This window comes from Sorghum bicolor, chromosome 5, assembly GCF_000003195.3.
Source record: "Sorghum bicolor cultivar BTx623 chromosome 5, Sorghum_bicolor_NCBIv3, whole genome shotgun sequence".
Lineage (NCBI taxonomy): Eukaryota > Viridiplantae > Streptophyta > Magnoliopsida > Poales > Poaceae > Sorghum > Sorghum bicolor.
This window is the reverse complement of record NC_012874.2, coordinates 65254010-65276723: the sequence shown is the minus strand read 5'-3', so window position 1 is coordinate 65276723 and position 22714 is coordinate 65254010. Positions and strand designations below refer to the sequence as shown.

General features: G+C 43.2%; 2 protein-coding genes across 2 annotated transcripts; one reads left to right on the top strand and one right to left on the bottom strand.

Annotated features, from left to right (window-relative positions):
* On the bottom strand, nucleotides 215-2993 carry LOC8066668 (hydroquinone glucosyltransferase). Its single transcript, XM_002449744.2, has one exon. The coding sequence runs from the start codon at nucleotides 1894-1896 to the stop codon at nucleotides 490-492; it is 1407 nt and encodes a 468-aa protein (XP_002449789.1). The 5' UTR covers nucleotides 1897-2993; the 3' UTR covers nucleotides 215-489.
* LOC8066666 (hydroquinone glucosyltransferase) lies at nucleotides 11575-13563 on the top strand. The gene has a single exon (XM_002451007.2). The coding sequence runs from the start codon at nucleotides 11777-11779 to the stop codon at nucleotides 13268-13270; it is 1494 nt and encodes a 497-aa protein (XP_002451052.1). The 5' UTR covers nucleotides 11575-11776; the 3' UTR covers nucleotides 13271-13563.

The following is a 22714-nucleotide window of genomic DNA, read 5'->3' as shown; positions in this document are numbered from 1 at the left end:
TCAATCTGCAGATATTAAGATAATACCCAGATAGTAATATGGTAATACATATATAATAATTGCACGGCGTGGCATAAGTGTGCATACCACAGCGCATGTTTTCATTGACATCTCTCCTACTTCATGGTGAATTTAAAAATTTTCAAATAAAGAAAGTGCCAAATTTGACATCTCTCCTAATGAATTGTGAATATTGAAATCACAAAGCGCCACATATATAAAATTGGTAGCCTTCTTATCTTATTATAGTATCATCACCACACGAATTACCTATCTGTCTATACTCTACTACTAAACTGCCAAAGAGCAGGACTGCATTGGATTGGATGATAGTTACATATTTTTTTCATACAGCGAGCATGTGAGTAGACAAGACCAAGGACACAACATACACAAGGGCCAAAATAAACGGTGGGCCCGGCCTAAGTAGGTGGATGACGAGGAGGATCGCTAGGCGCCAATCGCGTCAGCATCACCATTCACCATCACCTAGTCCTCCTCTTGTCCACCTGTCGTCGTCCACCCCTCCACCACCTCGGCCAGCGCGGTGGCGGCGGCGCCGCCGTCGCGGAGGCCCTCAGCGGCGGCCTTCTGCAGCTCGGCCACCTTCGCCCTGACCGCGGCGCCCTTCCCTTCCCCCTGCATCACCTCCCGCACCGTGGCCGCGATCTCCTCCCTCCCCTTGGACGACTCGGGTACCCGGAGCGCGGCGCCGACGCCGTCGGAGAGCATCACGGCGTTCTGCCGCTGCTCGGCGAAGAGCGGCCACGCCACCATGGGCACGCCGTAGACGAGGCTCTCGAGCACGGAGTTCCAGCCGCAGTGGGTGAGGAACCCGCCCGTGGCGGCGTGCGCCAGCACCTTGGTCTGCGGCGCCCAGGACGGGACGACCAGCCCCACGCCGGTGGCGGTGACGCGGTCCACGAATCCCTCCGGGAGGTAGGCGAAGGGGTCCTTCTTGCTCTCGGCGTCGTAGTAGTTGTCGTTGACGGCGCCCTCGTCGCTGGGGCTCCGCACCACCCACAGGAACCGCTGCCCGCTGAGCTCCAGCCCCAGCGCCAGCTCCCGCATCTCCTCCGTCGGCAGCGCGCCGCCGGAACCAAACGACACGAACATCACCGACCTCGCCGGCTGCCGGTCCAGCCACTCCAGGCACAGCGCGTCCTTCTCGTCCTTGCGTCCGTCGGCGTGGATGAGCGGGCCGATCGGGTACACGACGGGGCGGTGGTCCGCTGCCGGCTGGCGCAGGATCTTGGCGGGGCCCGGCTCGACGGCGTCGAAGGAGTTGACGAGGATGGCGTCGGCGTCCCGGTACTTGCCGCCGTGGTGCACCATCCAGCGGTAGCACGGGTTGGCCTTGTCCTGCAGCGGCATCAGGATGTCGGGACCCGGGATAGGCACGCACCCGGGGAGCCGCAGCGGCTCCGGGAGGTCCCGGAACTCGCACGACACCGAGGCGTCGAGCTCGGGGAGGTGGAGCATGAGCGTGAGCGCGTGGAGGTTGGTGGGGAAGAAGATGCACCGCCGTCGCACCCCGGCCGCGCGCGCCGCGTCCAGGGAGTCGGCGCCGAACAGGTCCGCCACGAACGCCGCCAGGCGGCCCCCCGTGGTCCGCTTGAGGTCGAGGAGGATGGACGTGAGCGCCGGGACAGAGCGCGCGCACTCCTCGGACATGAGCGTCTCGATGGCGGCGCCGCGGGGCAGGTCGGAGAGGTCGACGGGCGGGAGCGAGAGCGAGGTCACCGCGGGCGGGAGCGACGCCAGGAACGCGCGCTGCGTCGCCGACGCCGTGGACGCGAACGTGATGAGCGTCGCCGTGGCTCCGTGCCGCGACGCCAGCCGCTTCGCTAGCTCCGCTAGCGGGATCAGGTGACCCATTCCCGGCGTCGCTAGCATCGCCACGTGCGGCCCGCGGACGGCGCCGTTGCCGTTGCAGCAGGCGGCGCCGCCGGTGACAAAACGTTACTCTTCTATAAAGATCTTTTGATGACAAAACGTTCCCCCCCATGTATTCACTATTATTTCCGAGAAATGAATTGATTCGTTGTATTATTATTATCCTTTGCCAACTGTGCAAAATTTTAAGAAAATTCAATACAAACCGTGTTTGATTAGCACTAAATTTCATTTTAGAGCCTTTGGAGACCCAAATATCTTTGTTTTACTTGCTTAATATTTCCTTTGTTATTTTTCAAACGACATCTGTTCGTTTCTTTTTTTTTTGTTTTTTTTTAAAAAAAGTGTCTACTAGTCATGCATGCATGAACCTCACAGTGAGCAGTACTGCCGATAGCCGCCGGAGCCGTCTCTGTTGGAGACGACGACCAAGGCGCCTGTAGAATAGAAGCCAAGTACGAGTAGTGTCCTTCGCGGCTGCTAGTAGGTGGCTGCATGCAGTTGACGGTCCACCAACTCGATCTGGCAACGCCCAAAAGTTGGACCGGCCGGACGGCTTTCGAATACGTAACACAAGCAGTGTACGTACGTGTAGCATGCACAGCGGTGTCCACTGTCCAGGCCGGAACGTGTGTAACCTGCACGAGCGCGCCTACGTGTGCGTGCGTGCACGGCTGATGCGGCTATCTCTATCTATCTGGCTAGCGACATCTCGTGAGCGTCGTACACGTGATACTAACGACTGTAAAACCGTGGCTATTTTTAGTAGAGTTTTATAGCCTAGATTTTAACACATTTATATTTTGAAAATAATATATAAAAGTTTTTCTATTCTCGTAAAACTCTTATCAATCCCTCTTCGTTACTATAGCGTCACATCAACATATTTAATATGCATGAAATTTTTATAAAATTTTATTAAAACTGACCTAACCAACAGCGACGCTTGGTCGTCCACCGCAGCACTTTACTTTGTGGAAGACGTCCGATTGAATGATCTCCAGTGGGTTCTATTACCATGTCCAGCTTGTTTAGTTTCTCAAAAAATTTGCAAATTTTTTCAGATTTCCCGTCACATCGAATCTTTAGATGTATGCATGGAGTATTAAATATAGATAAAAAAATAAAAACTAATTGTACAGTTTGGTCGGAATTGATGAGACGAATCTTTTGAGTCTAGTTAGTCCATAATTAGACAATCTTTATCAAATACAAACGAAAATGCTACTATTCATATTTTACAAAAAATTTTGGAAGCAAACAAGGCCCATGTTTTTGTTGCATCCCACCGTGTTATTCCTACTAATATATATGATTTCCCAAGACGTTACCGGTTGGTGACATGCGCACCAGACTGGTGGGCCCATCCCATAGCATCATAGAATTGGACGAAGGATAATCAATATGCATGCTGTATTTTCATAAAAAAAACATGTTGTATAGTATTTTCCATTTCCCCAGCTCAGGCTAGCCAAGAGCTCGATATGCACACGTTAGGTGTTTACTACTATTTGGTTAGCTTTTAATTTTTGTCCAACCAAAATCATGACACGCTAAAATTTTTAGGCATTAATTAGTTCACTAGTAGATTGCGCGCGCCCTCGCGCGCGTACCGGTATGAAATACATCAAATTTTTTATATGGAAATAGGCTCGCGCGCGTACCGGTATAGAATACATCAAATTTTTAATATGGAAATAGGCTCAGAGATAGGAATTTAATATATATGTCATACAAAGGAACTGAAATATTTTATTTATTTTTACATAGGTCAGAATAGAATATATATACACACACAGACAAGGTCAGGAATTTGCTTCAGGAAACCTTTTTATTTTATGGATAAGCACTATAGCAAAGGCTGTGTTGCAGTCATCTGTAAAGATAACACCACTAAAACAATGCATAACTAAGGTATGGGTACTAAGAGCAAAAGAAGACAAAGTAACCCAAAACAGCTGACCAGAGCAGGTAAGAACCCCCGCCGATGACCAAAGGAATGCAGAATACGCCACCGTAACATACCTGAAGTCACGTGGATAGAAAAGGTTACCAAGAAAACTGGAGATGACATAGTTTTGATGAGAGCACATGTGAAGTAGATGGAAGCTTATGTATGTAGCAACTGGAACTGCCAAAAATAATAAAAGAATTTAAGACAAATCAATAGATCATCAAATACGATAACACGAACAAAGAAACATATCATAGGGACCATAGTCACCCTCTACTTTGCTGTGGATTCTGAAAATTCTCTCAATTCTCAGACAAATGCTAATACAGCTCATACAACTAAGACAATTGTGATCTATGTTTTAGTCAACTTAAAATCATAAGCATGTGAAGAGCTCGCTAAAAAAACCTTAATGTTAATGTCACTAACCATATCTTGAAACTCATGGTTTACCTAGCAAACGAGAGATTGAAGTTGAGGGTCACTGAACCATAGAGTAGAAATAAAATAAAGTGATTGGTTCCTATAATTAGCGGTTGAACGCAAGCTCTTTTCAATAAACTGCAAGTACTCCCAGTAGATTTGTTGTATTTCACATTAAAAGATTTTCAATTAAAAGATGTCAAAGAGCAAATATTTGACCTATAGGCATTGGCAAAAAACAGAAAAGATTTAGGAAAGAAATGAAGGGACGACATGGAAACAAACCCATATGTCTAATAGGAATCATAGAGCATGAGTCCTTCATCCTATCTGGTACTCTTCTTTATCACTAATGGTCTACAACTTTCTCTTATTTTTAAATAATAATTACAATTAGCAGGCGCATATATCTATGAAAGAAGTAGGCAAGTAAATAGGGGAGTTCTAAACAAGGAAAAAATAATCTAAATAATTGACATATAGTTGCTGAGCTTTCCAATGTTTTTAACTGAACCAAATTAACAGAAGAAATATGCAGTACATTGCAATTCTCGGAATAGTATTTAAACAATTATCACTCTAACATACATGATGCATCACTGGCCGATGTAAAATAGCATCACTTGGAAATAAATAAAACAAAAATGGTATGACAACCTTTAGAGAAGACATGTAACGAACACATGGACACAATATATGTCAAAAGCTAATTTTGCAAACATACACTAGAGGTTCAACCACATGGCCTTCCTCTGTTGCTGTGAATTTAATCCTGACAAATTGTTGTAAACGAAAACCACATGAATAAAACAAATGGCTTAAAATTTAGAACCTAGCATCTGCAGTAGCAGCACATAGTTTATCTTTGCAACACTGAATACTATCAATCAATCAAGTTTATCTTTGCAAAAACAATACATAGAGAAGATAGAAGAGCTATTCCATGCTTGCGATCCCTGGAACTAAATAGTGCAGGATGTCTCTAAGCATATCCTTTGCAGCCAGAGGAAGACCATTTTGGTGAATAAATAAACTATTACATGATTAGATTTATATTTTTTTGAAAGAATAAAAAATATAGACCTTTGCTGGAAGGCATCCAAATGGCTCCACAGATGGAATGTAGGTTAACAAAGTCAAACAAACATGCATCTAATGACATGGCATGAATAAGCAAACTCTTTTTCATAATTGTTCGCATCCATACGTACAAACAGAACATGACCAAAATCTAAAGGAGCAGTAGCCAGGACACTTAAAGAGGCAGTGAGATGTAGAAGCTCACCAAAGGTTGAGCGCTACATATTAGCTGACACCCTAAGATGATGGACAAAGGATAAGCCATCTCACTCCCTGCCAAAAAAAATTCCACGAAAGCATCAGAACCGACCAAAAGAAATAGCAACAAAATAGCAATGAACAAAGTTGAATTTTAGCTTATCTGAACTCTTGAGTTTAAAAAATGCAATCATATTGTAGCAGTAAGGCTAAATCTAACCCCAAAGCTATTTTCACGTGTCCTGAAACACCAAATGGCGATATTGAAGGGTTGTATTAAATCAGAATTCGTATGACATGTGCAAAAATATATTAAATTAAACCATTTCATTTCATACTTGAAATAGGAGAGAAGACGTCAGCTCAAGCATTGTATTTATTAAACCATTGGTAAACATTTGGACATGGCACAACAATACATTTGTATATAGAAACTAAAAAATAGACCATTATTCAAGAAGTTAGCCGACAATGACAAATTAGATCCTAAGAAAGCACTGGGCACTGACCTAGGCATTGACCAATACAGTGCAAAGCGCTAGATAAATAATAGCAACGAGGGTGGAGGAGGGAGTAATGGAGGTGCCATCGCGCAGCCTTGGCCTGACCACACGAGCTGGAAGCAGCGCCCGCCACCGCATCGGAAGGGCAGGGGAGAGAGAGAGGAAGGGAAGGGGAGAGACAGGAGGAGGAGGGCGGCGATGGCATGTCGCTGGCGCCTGGCGCCGTTGTCGTCGCCCCTGCTGGTGTCGGGGGGACGAAGGAGGGAGCGAAGAGAGAGGAGGCGAGTTGGAGAAAGGAGAGGATGAAGAAACAGACGTGGATGTGTTTTTTTTCTTCAACAATAAACCTGCTGATGTGGCTGGCCTCTCCTGCCATAAAATTCCCTCAGGATTGAAGAGAATTCCTAGTGACATTTCTCTGTAACCCAACATGTTCTTTTAAAGGTTTGCAAAAATGTCTATCACACTAATGGAGAAGGTAAGGATTTTTTTGAATAAAAACATGATTTTTAGATGCCTCCAAAACATGACAATGAAAAACAGACCTTGAGCTAACTAAGTAAAATGAGAGGCGACATGTAGACACAATCAATGGAGAGCACACACCTTGCATTTCTGGACCTTCACTTTATTGTTACGAAATCCTGCAGCAGACCACTAGGTGGAACCTAATTTTGCTTTAGCCCCAAATTAGAGAAGGTAGTGATACAGTGTCAATAAAGGGCAGTCGTAACTGTTTAACCTGCATATAGTAATCTTTCTTGTCAAAATCAACCAAAGCATTAGGCAGATCTCAATCATTAACCAAGGGATTTCACCTTATCATACACAAGGACCAAAGCCTGTGTAGTGCCATCCTCATTAATACTCAATCAATGAAAAACAACAGTAAGTATTTAACCTGCATTGCATATATAGTATTTTTTTTGTAAAAACTAACCAAAGCATTTGGCTGATCTCAGACTCGATCAATATTTTTTGTCTATATCTAGTATAAAGTGTATAGCAATATAATATAGTTACATGAGAAAAATACCTGTATCCAGTCCATAGTGCATTGGAGATGGAAGGTGCATGTTAGGAGTTTGACTTCACGTTGTAAAAATGTCTCACAGGCAAAGCCATTGTTTACCATAAAGATGGAAGCTTCATATCCGGAGTGACCATTCCGAATAATACCTTCACCGAGAATTCCAAAGGCCAAAGATTTTTCTTAGATCATCAGGTAAATTCAATGTATACACTCAGATTTTGCACAATATTATAGAATTTAAAAGCTGTAGCATAAAAACTCTATCCATAAAATGGGACATCTGAAAGTTAAAACTGATACACTCTAATAAAAACGGACAAATCTGTATCCAACAATAAACTATTACTCAGGTAACAACGCCTGCCCTGCTTGTGGCTTGTGCACGAGGTTGAGCAAGGGGGGTGCACATGAGGTTATTATAGATCATTAACAATATAGTAGTAATGATAACAAAGCAGTTTTATGACATGCCTCGTGCGCTACTTAGCTGAGTTGCAATAAGGTTGGGGGCTAAGATATTTTACCGGGAAGCTAGAGAGAAACCTACGTTGGGTCAAGCAATGAGCTAACTACATTAAAGCTGAGTAGTTACCAGAAAATGGAATCACCCATCAAAATGAAAACAACCCAAAAAAAAGACTTATGGTTTTGTTTTTTTTCATGTTACAAAAACACAGCAAGGAAACTGAAGAAAAGGCACTACTTCCTGACACTCAATGTAGATAGAATCAATAATCATTGTTAGCTTCTAAATGAAGTCAATCTGTAGCTTCTAATTAGATAAGTTCCTGTGATATGACAATTAAAACTAACTACCCCATAAAGATAACATGACTGATGAGAGGTACCTGGAATATTGTCTTTAAAGGTTGCCATCTCCATAGAAATATTGGATGTCCTTGGTCTCTCTGTAAAGGTCAATAAAGACCAATGCTGCATAAACAAATGGAGTTCAGTACTGAATCTATGTCATGCCAAATTTTGAAGGACTAATTGTACATACACAATAATGTTTTGGGAAAGAAAGACAAGAGCTCAGAAGAACTGTACAAATTATTTAGCCTCAGTGACGCCTACTTTATATTTTTAGGACATCAAAACACATACTTTGACAAAATTATTTCCTAAGATAGGTTAGCTCCAGTTCAATGTGGCAGCAGGCAATATGGATAGACAACCAAAAGTGTGGAACATCACTAATTGAACAAGGTGCAGGCAGTATATATAGCCAAAAGCCTGAAACATTGGAACATCACTAACTAAGAAGCTGAAGGCAATATATATAACCCAAAGTCAGCGCTAGTCCTGATGCAAGCTGCATTAGATGAAAACCAATTTAACGTACATAGATGACAGCTGCATCATGGAAAATAAGAGCACAGAAAAATCGTAGTTGAGCTATGAACAACAAAGCTAAATTAATAGATGAGGGCAGCTCATTATTTTGTGCAAAATATGGAAAAACAAAATCTGCAATCTAGAGGGCAAATCAAACATGCCTGAAATTATTACTTTGGGCGATAATATACACCTCAAATTTGGAGGAAGTGTCGATCGAAAAAATCTTACACAAGGAACCTCTGTTTCCAATGATATGTGAACATGGCTCACAGAAAGATGCTTGTATGCACATCTTACAAATGTACCTGCACAGGTAATAGGCATCCTGCCCCTACACCTACTGCAATAGAACACATAGCAAAATTGCGGTACAACAAGATGAGCGTAAAAATGAGAAGTGAACTAAGGAAAAGCACAATAGCTGTATGACGCAAGGCAAGCCTAAAAATGAGAAGTGATCTGAGTAAAAGCACAATAGCCGTATGACGTAACGCAAGGCAATCCTGGAAAGTGAAAAAAGCCACTAATTAGTAATACCTATAGCAAGCTACAAATGATAGATACAGCAACCATGAGACCGAGAAGGAGAATAATAAAGGGGTGAAATACCTCTATAGCTGATTCAAGAGTAGAGCTGAACCGCTGTGGTTGCTGCTGGCGAGGAAGAAGGCACTCGCAGGCGTGGTCACCCGTGTACGGCACAAGAGCTAGGGTTTCGGTGAGCAGGGAAGGCATGAACCGCAGGAAGGAGGCAGTGCCGGGGGGCAAGCAAGTCGGTGGGAGAGGACGTGAGGGTGGGGGAGGGGGCGGCAGAGGCACCGGCGTGCCGCCTCGGGCCGACCGCACGACCTGGCCGCGCCGCCCGCCGCCGCATCGGGAGGGCATGGGAGAGAGAAGAAGGGGAGGCGATAGAGGAGCAGGAGGAGGAGGAGGGGGAGGAGATGGAGGAAGAGGAGGAGGGCGGCCACGGCGCGCCGCTGGCACCAGTCACCGTCGCCCCTGCTAGCATCGAGAGGATGAAAACTGTCGAGGGGAAGGTGGAGGAAGCGACGAGAAGAGTCAGGGAAAGGAGAGAGGAGAAGAGCCAGAGGAAAAGAAAGGATGCGGAGGAGAGTTTTTTTTTGTGAACAGTAAACCGGGATGACGTGGCTAGCCTCATGTCCCAGAGAATGCCACGGAAGGAAGACGAAGTGGGGAGCAGGCGAATAAAGCGGTGGGTGGAAGCCAGAGAGAAAGACGGAGAAAACTGAGAGAGACGACGGGACGCGAAGATGGAGCGGCAAACAGTGGTCCAAGCTGAGCACCACGCGCCGACAAAACAAAACAGGAGCTGAAACGAGATCTGGCCATCGAAGACAGGATCTAACGGGCCAAAATAACTCTGCTAACGTGGCCGGAGCGAGGCGCCGGAGAATTCCACAGACATAATGTGTAGAATTGTCAAAGAATTAGCACATCACTGCCTATGACCAAAGTTTTGACAAGTCATTAAAATTTCTTATAAATAAGAGAGAGAGAGAGATAGAGAGAGAACTTCCTATTATTGTCACGACACCTAACCAAATGCAGATCTGTTTTTGCCCAAACTTTGGCAGGCTTTGATGTTGGCTTGCCATGATTTTGGTTGGTCAAGGATTGGAAACCAACCAAGCAAACCCTACATCATCTTCGTCCGATTGATTCATCTGAGTTAACTTGGAACTGCTAGTCCTTTCAAAATGGCATCAGTTCGTACGTAGGTCTTACACTGTATATTAAGCAGCTATTTTGCGCTCTCTTCGTAAAACGAACAGAAAAAGGCAATGAACTATCAGAGAACTTAGGACCTATTTGGAATGCAGAAATTTCAGATATCGTGCAAGAATTTATAGGAATCAGTTCAGTTTTGTAGGAAAAACAAAGGAACCTAAAAAATCTCGCATTCCAAACGGGGTCTAACTTGGCACCTCCTGATATTTTTTTTTTGACAGAAACCTCAACAACTTATGCGGCTACTTGAACTTTATTGAATATGACATACTCTTTCCATCCCAAATTACAGAAGATTCAAAACATCTTAAATTTGAAAAAAATTATATAATAAAATAATAATATTTATAATACCAAAAAAATATTATTAGATTATTCATTAGTTATATATTTTTTTGGTAAAACCATAAGTTATATATTTATAGTACACCCATTTAATGTCATAAAATCCTTATAATTCGCTCTATAATTTTGGTGAAACTTGAGATGCTTTGACTTTTTTTAGAAAATTTAGAATGACCTATAATCTAGGTCTTATTTAGTTCATCCAAAAACAAAAAAACTTTTCAAGATTCTCCGTTACATCAAATCTTACGGCACATGCATGAAGCACTAAATATAGACAAAAATAAAAACTAATTGCACAGTTTACCTGTAAATCGCGAGATGAATCTTTTGAGTCTAGTTAATCTATAATTGGATAATAAAAAACGAAATTGCTACAGTACCTAGAACCAAACTTTTTTTTTTAAAACTAAACAAGGCCCTAGAATAGAGGAAGTATAAAGTTACAAAGAGCACAAACACCAGTTTGGTTTTGAACATATTTTCAATGGGACAGCAGGAGAGGGAAACAAAAAGCAACGAGGAGAAACTAACGTTGCAAAATAAAAAAAAAGATTAGACCAATTCTAGAAGATTGTTATCTTTGCCCGCAGAAGAATGACAACGGTAAGCCCCATGCTCGATGAACATCATCAAAACATCTCCTGGAAATTTGTGGGGCTCAGGTTCACCTAACCTGTACACGAGAGAAGACTTTTAGAACTGCAGAACACTTCCTGAATCTATATTGTTGTATCTAGAAGCCTTAGATTATATAGAAAAGAAAAACACTAGTGGTAACACAGAACCTCAATATATATTTAGTGCATTGGTCGTAGAGATGTTTCTGAGAAATATAAAAAGACAGGCCTTTGACCTATACATAGCCCAGCCCACCAACAGCCAACATCGGTCTCGCGCTTTCCGGGCTCCCACCAGCGTGCGTGCGTCATCATGACATCTCCCTGACCTCACGCTCCCACCCATCATGGCTGAATTATTGCCTCCCCGCCCCACACGACAACTATACTCGCGCCAACCCACCACGGCTGCCCCTCCTCCCTTTTAAAGCAGAAGACACGTCCCGGCACCGCCAGCCCAAACCCTCCACAGACATCCACGCCCACCGTCAGAGTCAGGGCATCCTCCTCTCTCCACTCCGATCACGATTCAGCCGTCGCTCGCTGCGTACCGCGCGGTGAGCCGGTGATTCAACGCCAACACCCGGTGCAGCAGCGGGTGCCCGCAGTAACCGCTCCCCTGCCCCGCCCAAAAATGGAGAACGGCACCAGCAACGGCTCCACCGGCGGCGCCGCCTGCTGCAACGGCAACGGCGCCGTCCGCGGGCCGCACGTGGCGATGCTGGCGACGCCGGGGATGGGTCACCTGATCCCGCTAGCGGAGCTGGCGAAGCGGCTGGCGTCGCGGCACGGCGCCACGGCGACGCTCATCACGTTCGCGTCCACGGCGTCGGCGACGCAGCGCGCGTTCCTGGCGTCGCTCCCGCCCGCGGTGACCTCGCTCTCGCTCCCGCCCGTCGACCTCTCCGACCTGCCCCGCGGCGCCGCCATCGAGACGCTCATGTCCGAGGAGTGCGCGCGCTCTGTCCCGGCGCTCACGTCCATCCTCCTCGACCTCAAGCGGACCACGGGGGGCCGCCTGGCGGCGTTCGTGGCGGACCTGTTCGGCGCCGACTCCCTGGACGCGGCGCGCGCGGCCGGGGTGCGGCGGCGGTGCATCTTCTTCCCCACCAACCTCCACGCGCTCACGCTCATGCTCCACCTCCCCGAGCTCGACGCCTCGGTGTCGTGCGAGTTCCGGGACCTCCCGGAGCCGCTGCGGCTCCCCGGGTGCGTGCCTATCCCGGGGCCCGACATCCTGATGCCGCTGCAGGACAAGGCCAACCCGTGCTACCGCTGGATGGTGCACCACGGCGGCAAGTACCGGGACGCCGACGCCATCCTCGTCAACTCCTTCGACGCCGTCGAGCCGGGCCCCGCCAAGATCCTGCGCCAGCCGGCGGCGGACCACCGCCCCGTGGTGTACCCGATCGGCCCGCTCATCCACGCCGACGGACGGGAGGACGACAAGGACGCGCTGTGCCTGGAGTGGCTGGACCGGCAGCCGGCGAGGTCGGTGATGTTCGTGTCGTTTGGTTCCGGCGGCGCGCTGCCGACGGAGGAGATGCGGGAGCTGGCGCTGGGGCTGGAGCTCAGCGGGCAGCGGTTCCTGTGGGTGGTGCGGAGCCCCAGCGACGAGGGCGCCGTCAACGACAACTACTACGACGCCGAGAGCAAGAAGGACCCCTTCGCCTACCTCCCGGAGGGATTCGTGGACCGCGTCACCGCCACCGGCGTGGGGCTGGTCGTCCCGTCCTGGGCGCCGCAGACCAAGGTGCTGGCGCACGCCGCCACGGGCGGGTTCCTCACCCACTGCGGCTGGAACTCCGTGCTCGAGAGCCTCGTCTACGGCGTGCCCATGGTGGCGTGGCCGCTCTTCGCCGAGCAGCGGCAGAACGCCGTGATGCTCTCCGACGGCGTCGGCGCCGCGCTCCGAGTGCCCGAGTCGTCCAAGGGGAGGGAGGAGATCGCGGCCACGGTGCGGGAGGTGATGCAGGGGGAAGGGAAGGGCGCCGCGGTCAGGGCGAAGGTGGCCGAGCTGCAGAAGGCCGCCGCTGAGGGCCTCCGCGACGGGGGCGCCGCCGCCACCGCGCTGGCCGAGGTGGTGGAAGGGTGGACGACGACAGGTGGACAAGAGGAGGAGGACTAGGTGGTGATGGTGATGCTGACGCGATTGGCGCCTAGCGATGCTCCTCGTCATCCTCCTACTTGGGCCGGGCCCACCGTTTATTTTGGCCCTTGTGTATGTCTTGTCTTGGGTCTTGTAATTTTGGTTCACATGCTTTAATTTGCTGTATGTAAAAAGCAAATGTAACTTTCCTCTGCAGTCCTGCTCTTCCGTAGTTAGGCTAGTCGCAATGAGAATTTTATTAGAGTTTCATGTACATTAATATGTTAATATGTCATTGTATTAATAAAGAGAGATTAAATTGGGTCATGAAACTCCACTGACGATGGCCTAGAGTACTCTAGATAGGTAATTCGCGTGATGATGATAAGATAAGATAAGAAGACTAGCGCTTTTAATTTAGCACTTGGTGAGATGTCAATGAAAACATGTAGACCTTGTTTGGCATCACTTCACCAACAGCTTCATGAGTCTTTGAGGAATGAGTGTGATGAAGCTGAAAACAATAGTTTACACACTATTAGGTCCTGCTTGGGATTTAGTAAGAGCATTTTTAATAAACTTACATGCAGAGTTGTTTTATCAAACGGATCTCCAAAATAGCTTTGATTTGATCTAGAAATGTGCTCATGAAAGTGAAGCCCTAAAAACAAATCACTAGTTAAGCTAAATTATGCCAAACTTGACCGTACTATACGAGCACACATGATGTGCCTTGCAATTATGTACCATATATATTATGTGGCTATGTGCAGATTGACAACATTAAAGTGGTGTGCGGTTGTTCTTGTCTGCATTACCTACCAATGTTTTCAGACCCCATGCTGGGAGTGAACTTCACACCCCAACCTTGTTTAGTTACCGGGCTTACAGTTTTATAGTGTTACATTTGGATGTTAATAAAAAATAAATTATAGAATCCGTCGGTCAAGATAAAATTATTAAACCTAATTAATCCGTTATTATTTTGTGAAAGAGCTAACTAATCCATTATTATTAGCACATGTGTTATTATAGCACTTTATTATTAAATCATGGACTAGTTAGATTTAAAAAATTTATCTTGCAAAGTAATCATAATTTCTATAATTAATTATTTTTAGTCTATATTTAATACAGTAGTAATTTTTGTTGGGAGGAACTAAACTATGTTTGACACTTGTCGTGGCCTGCGGTGTGGGCGTGACTGATTGTGGTTGTGGGCCCGCGGCAGCTTCATGCTCGTGCGCGCAGAAGTGGAATGAATAAAAAAGTTAGGCCTTGTTTAGTTCCGAAAAAATTTCGTATTTCGGTACTGTAGCTTTTTTGCTTTTATTTGACAAATATTATCTAATCATAGATTAACTAGAATTAAAAGATTCGTCTCGCGATTTTACAGACAAACATGTGCCGAAAGATTCGATGTGACGGAGAATCTTGAAAAGATTTTAGTTTTTGAGGTGAAGTAAACCAGGCCTTACATTGCTGGCCGCAAAGTCCTTTTGATATTATATATCTTGCTTTATTTATATATATATATATATATTATAATTCCTGCATATGCAATGCAAATCTTGCGGCGCGCCTGCCTGACTTAAGAAAATACAGGCTGCTACTACCCGAACTAGGAGGAGTATGTGCCAAATTCGTGAAACTACCTCTATCCATAAAAAAAATAATTTCTAGAGTTATTCTAAATTAACATTTTAAACTTTCACCAAAATTTTTAAAGAATTTATTGAGATTCATGGTATCAAATTAGTATAATTAGATTTATCACAAAAATAATTTCATAAGATGTGTATTTTATATTATTGTTATTCTTTAGTCAAACTTTAAAAAAATAACTGAGACAAATTTAGAAATTGATTCTTTCTGTGAACCGGGGAAGCATATAGGTAAAGTTTATTCTGCCCTTAGGCCAGTCTCAATGCATGTTTTATGGGAGTGTCATGCATATTAAATAGGGTGCCACGTAAGCAAAATTGCTGACTTGGCAGGGTCATTAAATGAAGGAGTTTCATCAGATGAGAGAGGAGTTTCATCCCCATGAAACTCATATGGCTCGGTTACCTAGTTTATAGTCATGAAACTATGCATTGAGACTGACCTTTAGTTATGTGTCCTCACTCTCTCACTTATTGAATTCGTATCGAGAAGTGTGTAAACACACGTCTCAATACGTACATAGAAATATGTGTTTGTATACTTCTCAATACAGTACGAATCTAGTGAATAAGGAATGAGTGCATGTACCCTTTACGGGAAAAAACCTGCTTTCGGAGCACATACTTTCAGGCCGTTCCAAAAAATTTTGCAAAATCGACACTGTAGCACTTTCGTTTGTATTTAACAAAAATTGTCCAATCATGGACTAACTAGGCTCAAAAGATTCGTCTCGTCAATTTCGACCAAACTGTGCAATTAGTTTTTATTTTCATCTATATTTAATACTCTATGCATGCGTCTAAAGATTCGATGTGACGGAGAATCTGAAAAATTTTGCAAATTTTTTTGAGAACTAAACAAGGCCTTAGTGAGAATGAAGAGAAGCAGAACGAACAACTTTATTTGGCACAAGGAGATTAATAATAATAATAATAATAATAATAATAATAATAATAATAATAATAATAATAATAATAATAATAATAATAATAATAATAATAATAATAATGATGATGATGATGATGATGATGATGATGATGATGATGATGATGATGATGAAATTAGCAGCATGCATGTCGTCCGTACGTGGCGGGCGCGCGCACACACGCGTCTTGTCGGCATCTAGAAACCCGGCGGCCCCAGTCCACAACACTCCACACACACACACACACATGGAAGACATAGCATCATCGTTTATTCGTCGACGACATCGATGTCGCCAGCGATATATGCCCGGAACCCCGGATCCACGTCCATCCACGGATCCGTCGCTTTTATCTGCCTTCCTAGTACGTTCCAGACGGCCCATACTACACGAGCCAGCTACCGCGCAGCCTACTGTCGACCGGACACAGACACAGACACAGACACAGACACGGGCCAGCCAGCTAACGCATCTGCACGACTGCGCCTCAGATTCCCAGCTCATCCTCGTCCTCATCCGCGTCTGTGACTCCATGCCCGTGAGCCGCCGCCGGCGGCGACGACGAGCCGCGGCCGGCCGGCCGCCGGTCACGTCAGCGTGCTGTCGGTGGTCAAGAGGCCGCCGAGAAAAGAAGGATGGCAGCAAGGTGCAGAGCGAGCGACGGTTGACAGGTGAATTCGATCGGCCGGGGCTGGCTACCTTGGTGCATGAATGTGTATCGATCATGTGGTGACGACACAAGACACCACGTACGGCTTTTGTTGTTGGATGGATCCATCGACCGATCGAGACTTTCTTCCATCGTCAAAGGTCGAGTGATGACGACGATCGATGGATCCTTTAAAGGGACGATGGCATGCATGGGCCGAGATATATATGATGGAGTATGTTGGTGAACTATCACGGTTGACGCCATGGTTGAGCAGTATATATATGACGCTATGATGGAGTATTCTACACCTAGGGTGTAGAATAGCACTTATATATATACTGCTCAGTATAACAGTTTGGTGTAATATATATATATATACATATATCATGCTCCATACATGCGTTTAAAGATTCAATATGACAGTAATCTTGAAAAAATTTGGAAAATTTCGGAAACTAAACAAGGCCTTAGGGTGACAAACTCGGTACAATAGAGCATGCAAAACCCACAAAACAAGGTACCGTCCGTAAATTCCTACCCTATCATACAAACAAAATTAAACAAACAATATATAATTAAACAACCTTTAGAAACTTCTTTTATCCTCCTTGTTTTTTCATTTACTCGCTCTCCCCCACTCCTCCCATTGGTTCTCGGTGACTACTCTCTCCTTCCTTCTCTGTAAATCCCACGTGTGGCTCCTCCAGTGGTGGTGACCCCGTCCCCGGCTCACGACAACAACCATGGGAGCATCTCATCTAGCTCGGCTCGACGCGAGGCAGCGACTGCGAAGTGAATGGCATGGCGGCAATGACAACCATGGGAGTATGTTGAAGCTTATTATCATTGTCCACTTTCACGTCAAAGGACAAAATGATGGTGCAATGGTTTTAGAGCCGACGATGATGAAATCGACGTATAATGTTTGGTAGGCATATCTAAGTCATGGTAAAATTAGATGCATAGAGATTGTCGTCACACACTTGGGTGTAGTAGCCCGAAAGGATATAACGGATCGATGAATATATATTACGTACTTTCTTTGTCCCAAAATTGATTAACTCTAATGGTCCTAACTCATAAGTCAAACAATTTTAAACTTAATTAACTTGATAGAAAAGAACACTAACATTTATGACTTCTATAAGCATATATCATGAGTTTGGGTCACAGACTGGACACAAAACCAACTAGGACTCTTATGTCTAATTCATCAGTTGTTACTACTCTTAGGGCTTGTTTGGCACCGCTCTAAGGGTTTTAGCTCACTGTGTTTAGGTATTATATAACACATTATATTGTTGTTCTTTTTCCACAAACAACAGCTATGGCTCTAGCCAAAAAAATTAACTAAGAAAACAAAGGAGCTAAAGGAGCCGTAGTTTGGGGCCTCTGACAACTCCACTATATATTGTTACATAGTTGCCAAAGCATCATGGAGCCTCTTCAAACATGTCCTTAATAAACCAGGACATAACTCTTATGTTCGAGGAAGCGGAGGGATGGACTCCAGAGAGAATGAAACATGAAATTTTAGAAGAGACTTTCATGCTTCAGTATCGGGTATATAGATTTTATAGTGCGATAAAAGACTGCACAGTGATACATATTCCCTCAGTCTCATAAAGATTACACTTCTGGGACCTACCACACAAACCAATAGTACATACTCCCTCCGTTCTAAAAAGAGTGTCATTTTTTACTTTTAGATATCTTGTTTAACCATTTGTCTTATTCATTTTTTTATCTAAATATTATCTATTTTGTTATGACTTATTTTATCATTAAGTATACTTTAACAATTGTTTATTTATTTTATATAATTAATAGAAAAGTTTTGAATAAGATAAATAGCCAAACACGATGTCTGAAAGTCAAAAGCGTCACTCTTTTTGATACGTAGAAAACACTATTTTTTTAACTTATGAATTGTAGTCCTTTGGAGATAGAAAAAGTATGTCTATTCTCATACAGAGTGGGTCCGTTTGCTTCAACTTCTTGCCACGACGGTAGCAACAGTTGTTGCAAACGAATACTCCCTGCATCCCAAAGAGACTGTTGTTGTAGGAATGAACGACTTGGACATGTTGCTGTAGCAATGAATCTTGACAAGTGTTTGTCCAGGTTCATTTCTAAAACAACAATTTTTTTTGAGACAAGGAGAGTACATGTCTTGGTTGTACAGTCATTGCTACTTCTGCATGCATTCTAGAAGCTCATATATATATATATATATATATATATATATATATATATATATATATATATATATATATATATATATATATATATATATATATATATATATATATATATATATATATATATATATATATATATATATATATATATATATATATATATATATATATATATATTGCACAATTTACCTGTAATTTACGAGATGAAATTTTTAAGCCTAGTTAGTCCAATGTTTGGATAATAATTGTCAAATACAAACGGTAGTGCTACGATAGCCAAACTAAAAAAAATTCAACTAAATAAGACTATAGATCATGTTTGGATTCAGGTACCATAATACTTTCGTTTGCATTTGGTAATTATTGTCAAACTATAAATTAACTAGATTTAAAAGATTCGTCTCACAATTTATAAGTAAATTGTACAATTAATTATTTTTTTTATCTATATTTAATGTTCGGATCCATACATGTGTCGATATATGGTAAACTTTTAGAATTTTATAAGACATCTCAACAGCTGTCCTGCGGCCTCCTTGCTGTCATGTCCGAATAAAATTCCTGTGGCATGATGCACCCGCCGGACGCGCGCGGAACTGTCGCAGGCTCTCGGAGGTACTCATCATTCGCCGGGCCGGCGAACCGAACCGAGAGGGCCCGCCGCGCCCGTGTCTTTTGGTGGCATGGCAGACGCCCGAACCGAACCGGACCGGACCGGATGCCATGCTCGCTGACGCTTGCGCGCGCGTCTGCATGACGTGTGTGCTCTCTGATGTCGACGCAAGTGTTAAGTTGTCGTCGTTGGTACAAGGAATCGTACGGGCGTACAGTCGTACACATTGGTTCGTTCTATACACGTACTTGTGCCTTTTCAATTCAAATACAAGATGAGGCGAACATCAAAAGTCTTCTTAATTGGTCTGCGTCATGATGTGCATATAGTATATTATTATTACATACTGTATATCCTACAGTAGGTTTATATATATATATATATATATATATATATATATATATATATATATATATATCGTGATCGTCATTCACCGCGTTTCATGAAATCGACACGAGTGCATGATTTGTCAACAGTGTCGTTCATCGATCCTCCTCGTTCTTATTTTGATTGACATATATTTTTTTTTGGTTTGCTTTAATTGGTCAAACAACCAGGGCCACGAATTCATGCATGACGTGTGTGTAATTTGTTTGCTCGGACGTCAGTCCCATCTCCAACGTCAATGTTTCCTCGAAATTAAATCGCCTTAAGTCTAATGATGCTTAATTATTCACTGTGCGGATGATAAGCCGTGACATAAAATGTTGTTGGCTGATTTGTTGTAAGAAAAAAAATACTACTGAATGGCTGACAGATTCAGCTGATAAACTCAAGCGAACAAACCAGTAGCATGCACGAGTTCTGTAATAATTTTTTAATGTTAAATGTAAGGGCTCTTGTAGAACACGTTCTGCATAATATTAGACGTACTATTTATATTTGTTGACAAAATACCATTTAAGTTTTCTTTGCTAGATGACACTCTTATTTCTTGGATCCTACGACTATCAAAATGATGAATGTGAGTGAGAAATTAGAAGTGACCGTTATGTGTCTAACTAGCTATTATACCACAGCACTGAATAATCATCTAAAAAATCATAACTTTTTGTAAATAAAGTCGGATAAAGTTAAACTTTACATAAAAAAAATATAGAGCTCACAACGTGATCTACAAGTTGTACCTAGCTAGTTTTTTTATTTATAATTATTTGGTGAACTAAAAAAAATATTTTAATATTCTTATGTTATGAAATTTTAAATTTAGAATTTTCAAACGACATTGGATCTTCATATGGTCTACACAAAAGTTGTTTTATAATTTTGCAGTTGATAATCTTTTTATCCAAAATAATTTAGAGTCCACAATATCAATATATTTTCTTAGATTTGTAAATTCAAAATTTAGAATTTTCAAATGACTTTGGTTTCGAATTTATTAATCCGGAACAATAAAATAATTATTTAACACTTGAAATGACTTTGGATAAAAGACTTATCAAGATAAATTTAGAGATCCGATTGATAACTAGTACTCAATCTATCCCAAATTATAAGATGTCTGATTTTTTTTACACCAAGTTTGACCGTTCATCTTATTTAGAAATTTGTGCAAAATATCACTTCTTTTTTCGTGGTTTGGTTTATAAAGTTCTTTAAAAATGACTTAAATTTGACTATTTTTGTATAATTTTTCTAAATTAGACGAGTGATCAAACTTAAGGTCAAAAAAGTCAAACTTTTTATAATTTGGGACTGAGGGAGTACAACCTTTTTTTATTTTTTTATTGATCATATATCAACGTCTCAGGTCAGCATCATCTAGCTTTTTGAGATTTTTTAGAAAGAAGGACAGACGTTACAAGCGAGCTATAACTATCCAAGTGGTAGTTAGCAGCTGCGGCCATGCCCCATCGTGCGGTAGCAGCTAGCGATCATCAATTCGACGACGCAAGAGCCCCATGATGTGCCTGCCACACATTGGCTGATTAGCTCAACACGTCGTCGTTAATCGTGACACTTCCAAAGTTATTTTTTTTAGCCGCATGCGGTTTCGTTCTTTGATTGAAATTTGCTACCCAGTACTAGTAGGTACAAATATAAGAACAGGGAGTTTTCTTATGTTTTTGTTTTCGGAGAAATTTGGAGAAGTTGTCATGTTAGCAGTAAGGGGGACTGGGGATTAGAGGAATCGGAATTTAGGCGGGAAGCAGAGCAATTAGGCGAGGAACAGAGGAATCTCTATTCCATTGGAAAAAAAATAGCTCAACACATGGTTCATACGATAAGATATAGAATACGAGAGGGGAAGCATAGCAAGGGGATCGGATTAGAGAGGCGAAGAGTCGAGGGAAGAAGATGAACAGTATAGTACTATAGTCTAGGAGGAAGAGGAGGCTGGTTCTCTGTATTCTTCGATGCCTAGCTTCCTTGGGTTTTGCTCAGTTCCCTTTTGTAGCTAGAGGGACAGGGAATCCCAGTCCTACATGGCAGGCAATCCTAACATGTCATTGTGTTTTTTTAACTCTACTCGATCTATTTAGCCTTGTGTTTTTCTTACTGGTGGAATCCCTCTGGAAAAGTTTTATTTTATGTAAGCCTTATATTACTCGACATTACGGAACGAGCCACGAAATGGTGCGCAGGGTATTTTGTATCTGTATTATCATTTTATTTTTATTTGTTGTTTTTTTAGTAGTGTATAATAGTACCTTTTTTTATGTCTTGGGTATTGTTTTTCTAGGTATTTCCCCCCTAGCTTATTGCATTGGCTGCTCAAACATAATAACGGGAATACGGGATACATACATTTCCATTTTATCTAAAAAGGGCATGAGTTTCACCATGGGCCATATTTGATTGCTCAGCCCAGTCTCATCTCTACAATCCTGCTACTGGCCCACCAGAAGAATGCGCCCCCTGCCCTTTCTAAGCCACCTGGGCCGATTCCCACAAGGTCAGGCCCATAGAACCCCGCGAAATCGCGCATGCCACGTCATTTCCCTAGCCTTTTTTACATTTTGATTGACTCATCAAACAAAAGTTTTCCAATCTTTTTCCTTGTAATAATATACGTATTTCGGTATCGATGTAGGGCTAATCGCTTGACTATGCAGTTTGGGTACATTGTCCGGACGACCTCTGCTGGCATCATGCTTGGGCCCAGCAGGAAGAACGTTGGTGGCAAAGCGTGCTCGTCTTCTTCTTCTTCTTTTTTTTTTACTGAAAAAAACAGGACTTTCTGGAATGATTATCGATCAGTGCTTGTAGTATTAGGAAGCTGTTGTGGAATCTGCCTGATTGGTGTGCGCTCTGTTCGGAGCAGAACAAACATTTGGTTTCTTGTTCGCGTTCGTTTCTGTACTGGCCCTGTTTATCTCAGCGAATTTCTAGCATTTCTCAGAACGGCGTTCATCTTTTATTCCGTCGCATTTGCTAAGTTTTCAGAGCTGTGGTTTGATTTTAAGTAATAATCAAGATACTA

Bases quoted from the DNA above. Each gene is read 5' to 3' on its own strand.
- LOC8066668 (XM_002449744.2), bottom strand. From the start codon at position 1,896: ATGCTAGCGACGCCGGGAATGGGTCACCTGATCCCGCTAGCGGAGCTA.
- LOC8066666 (XM_002451007.2), top strand. From the start codon at position 11,777: ATGGAGAACGGCACCAGCAACGGCTCCACCGGCGGCGCCGCCTGCTGC.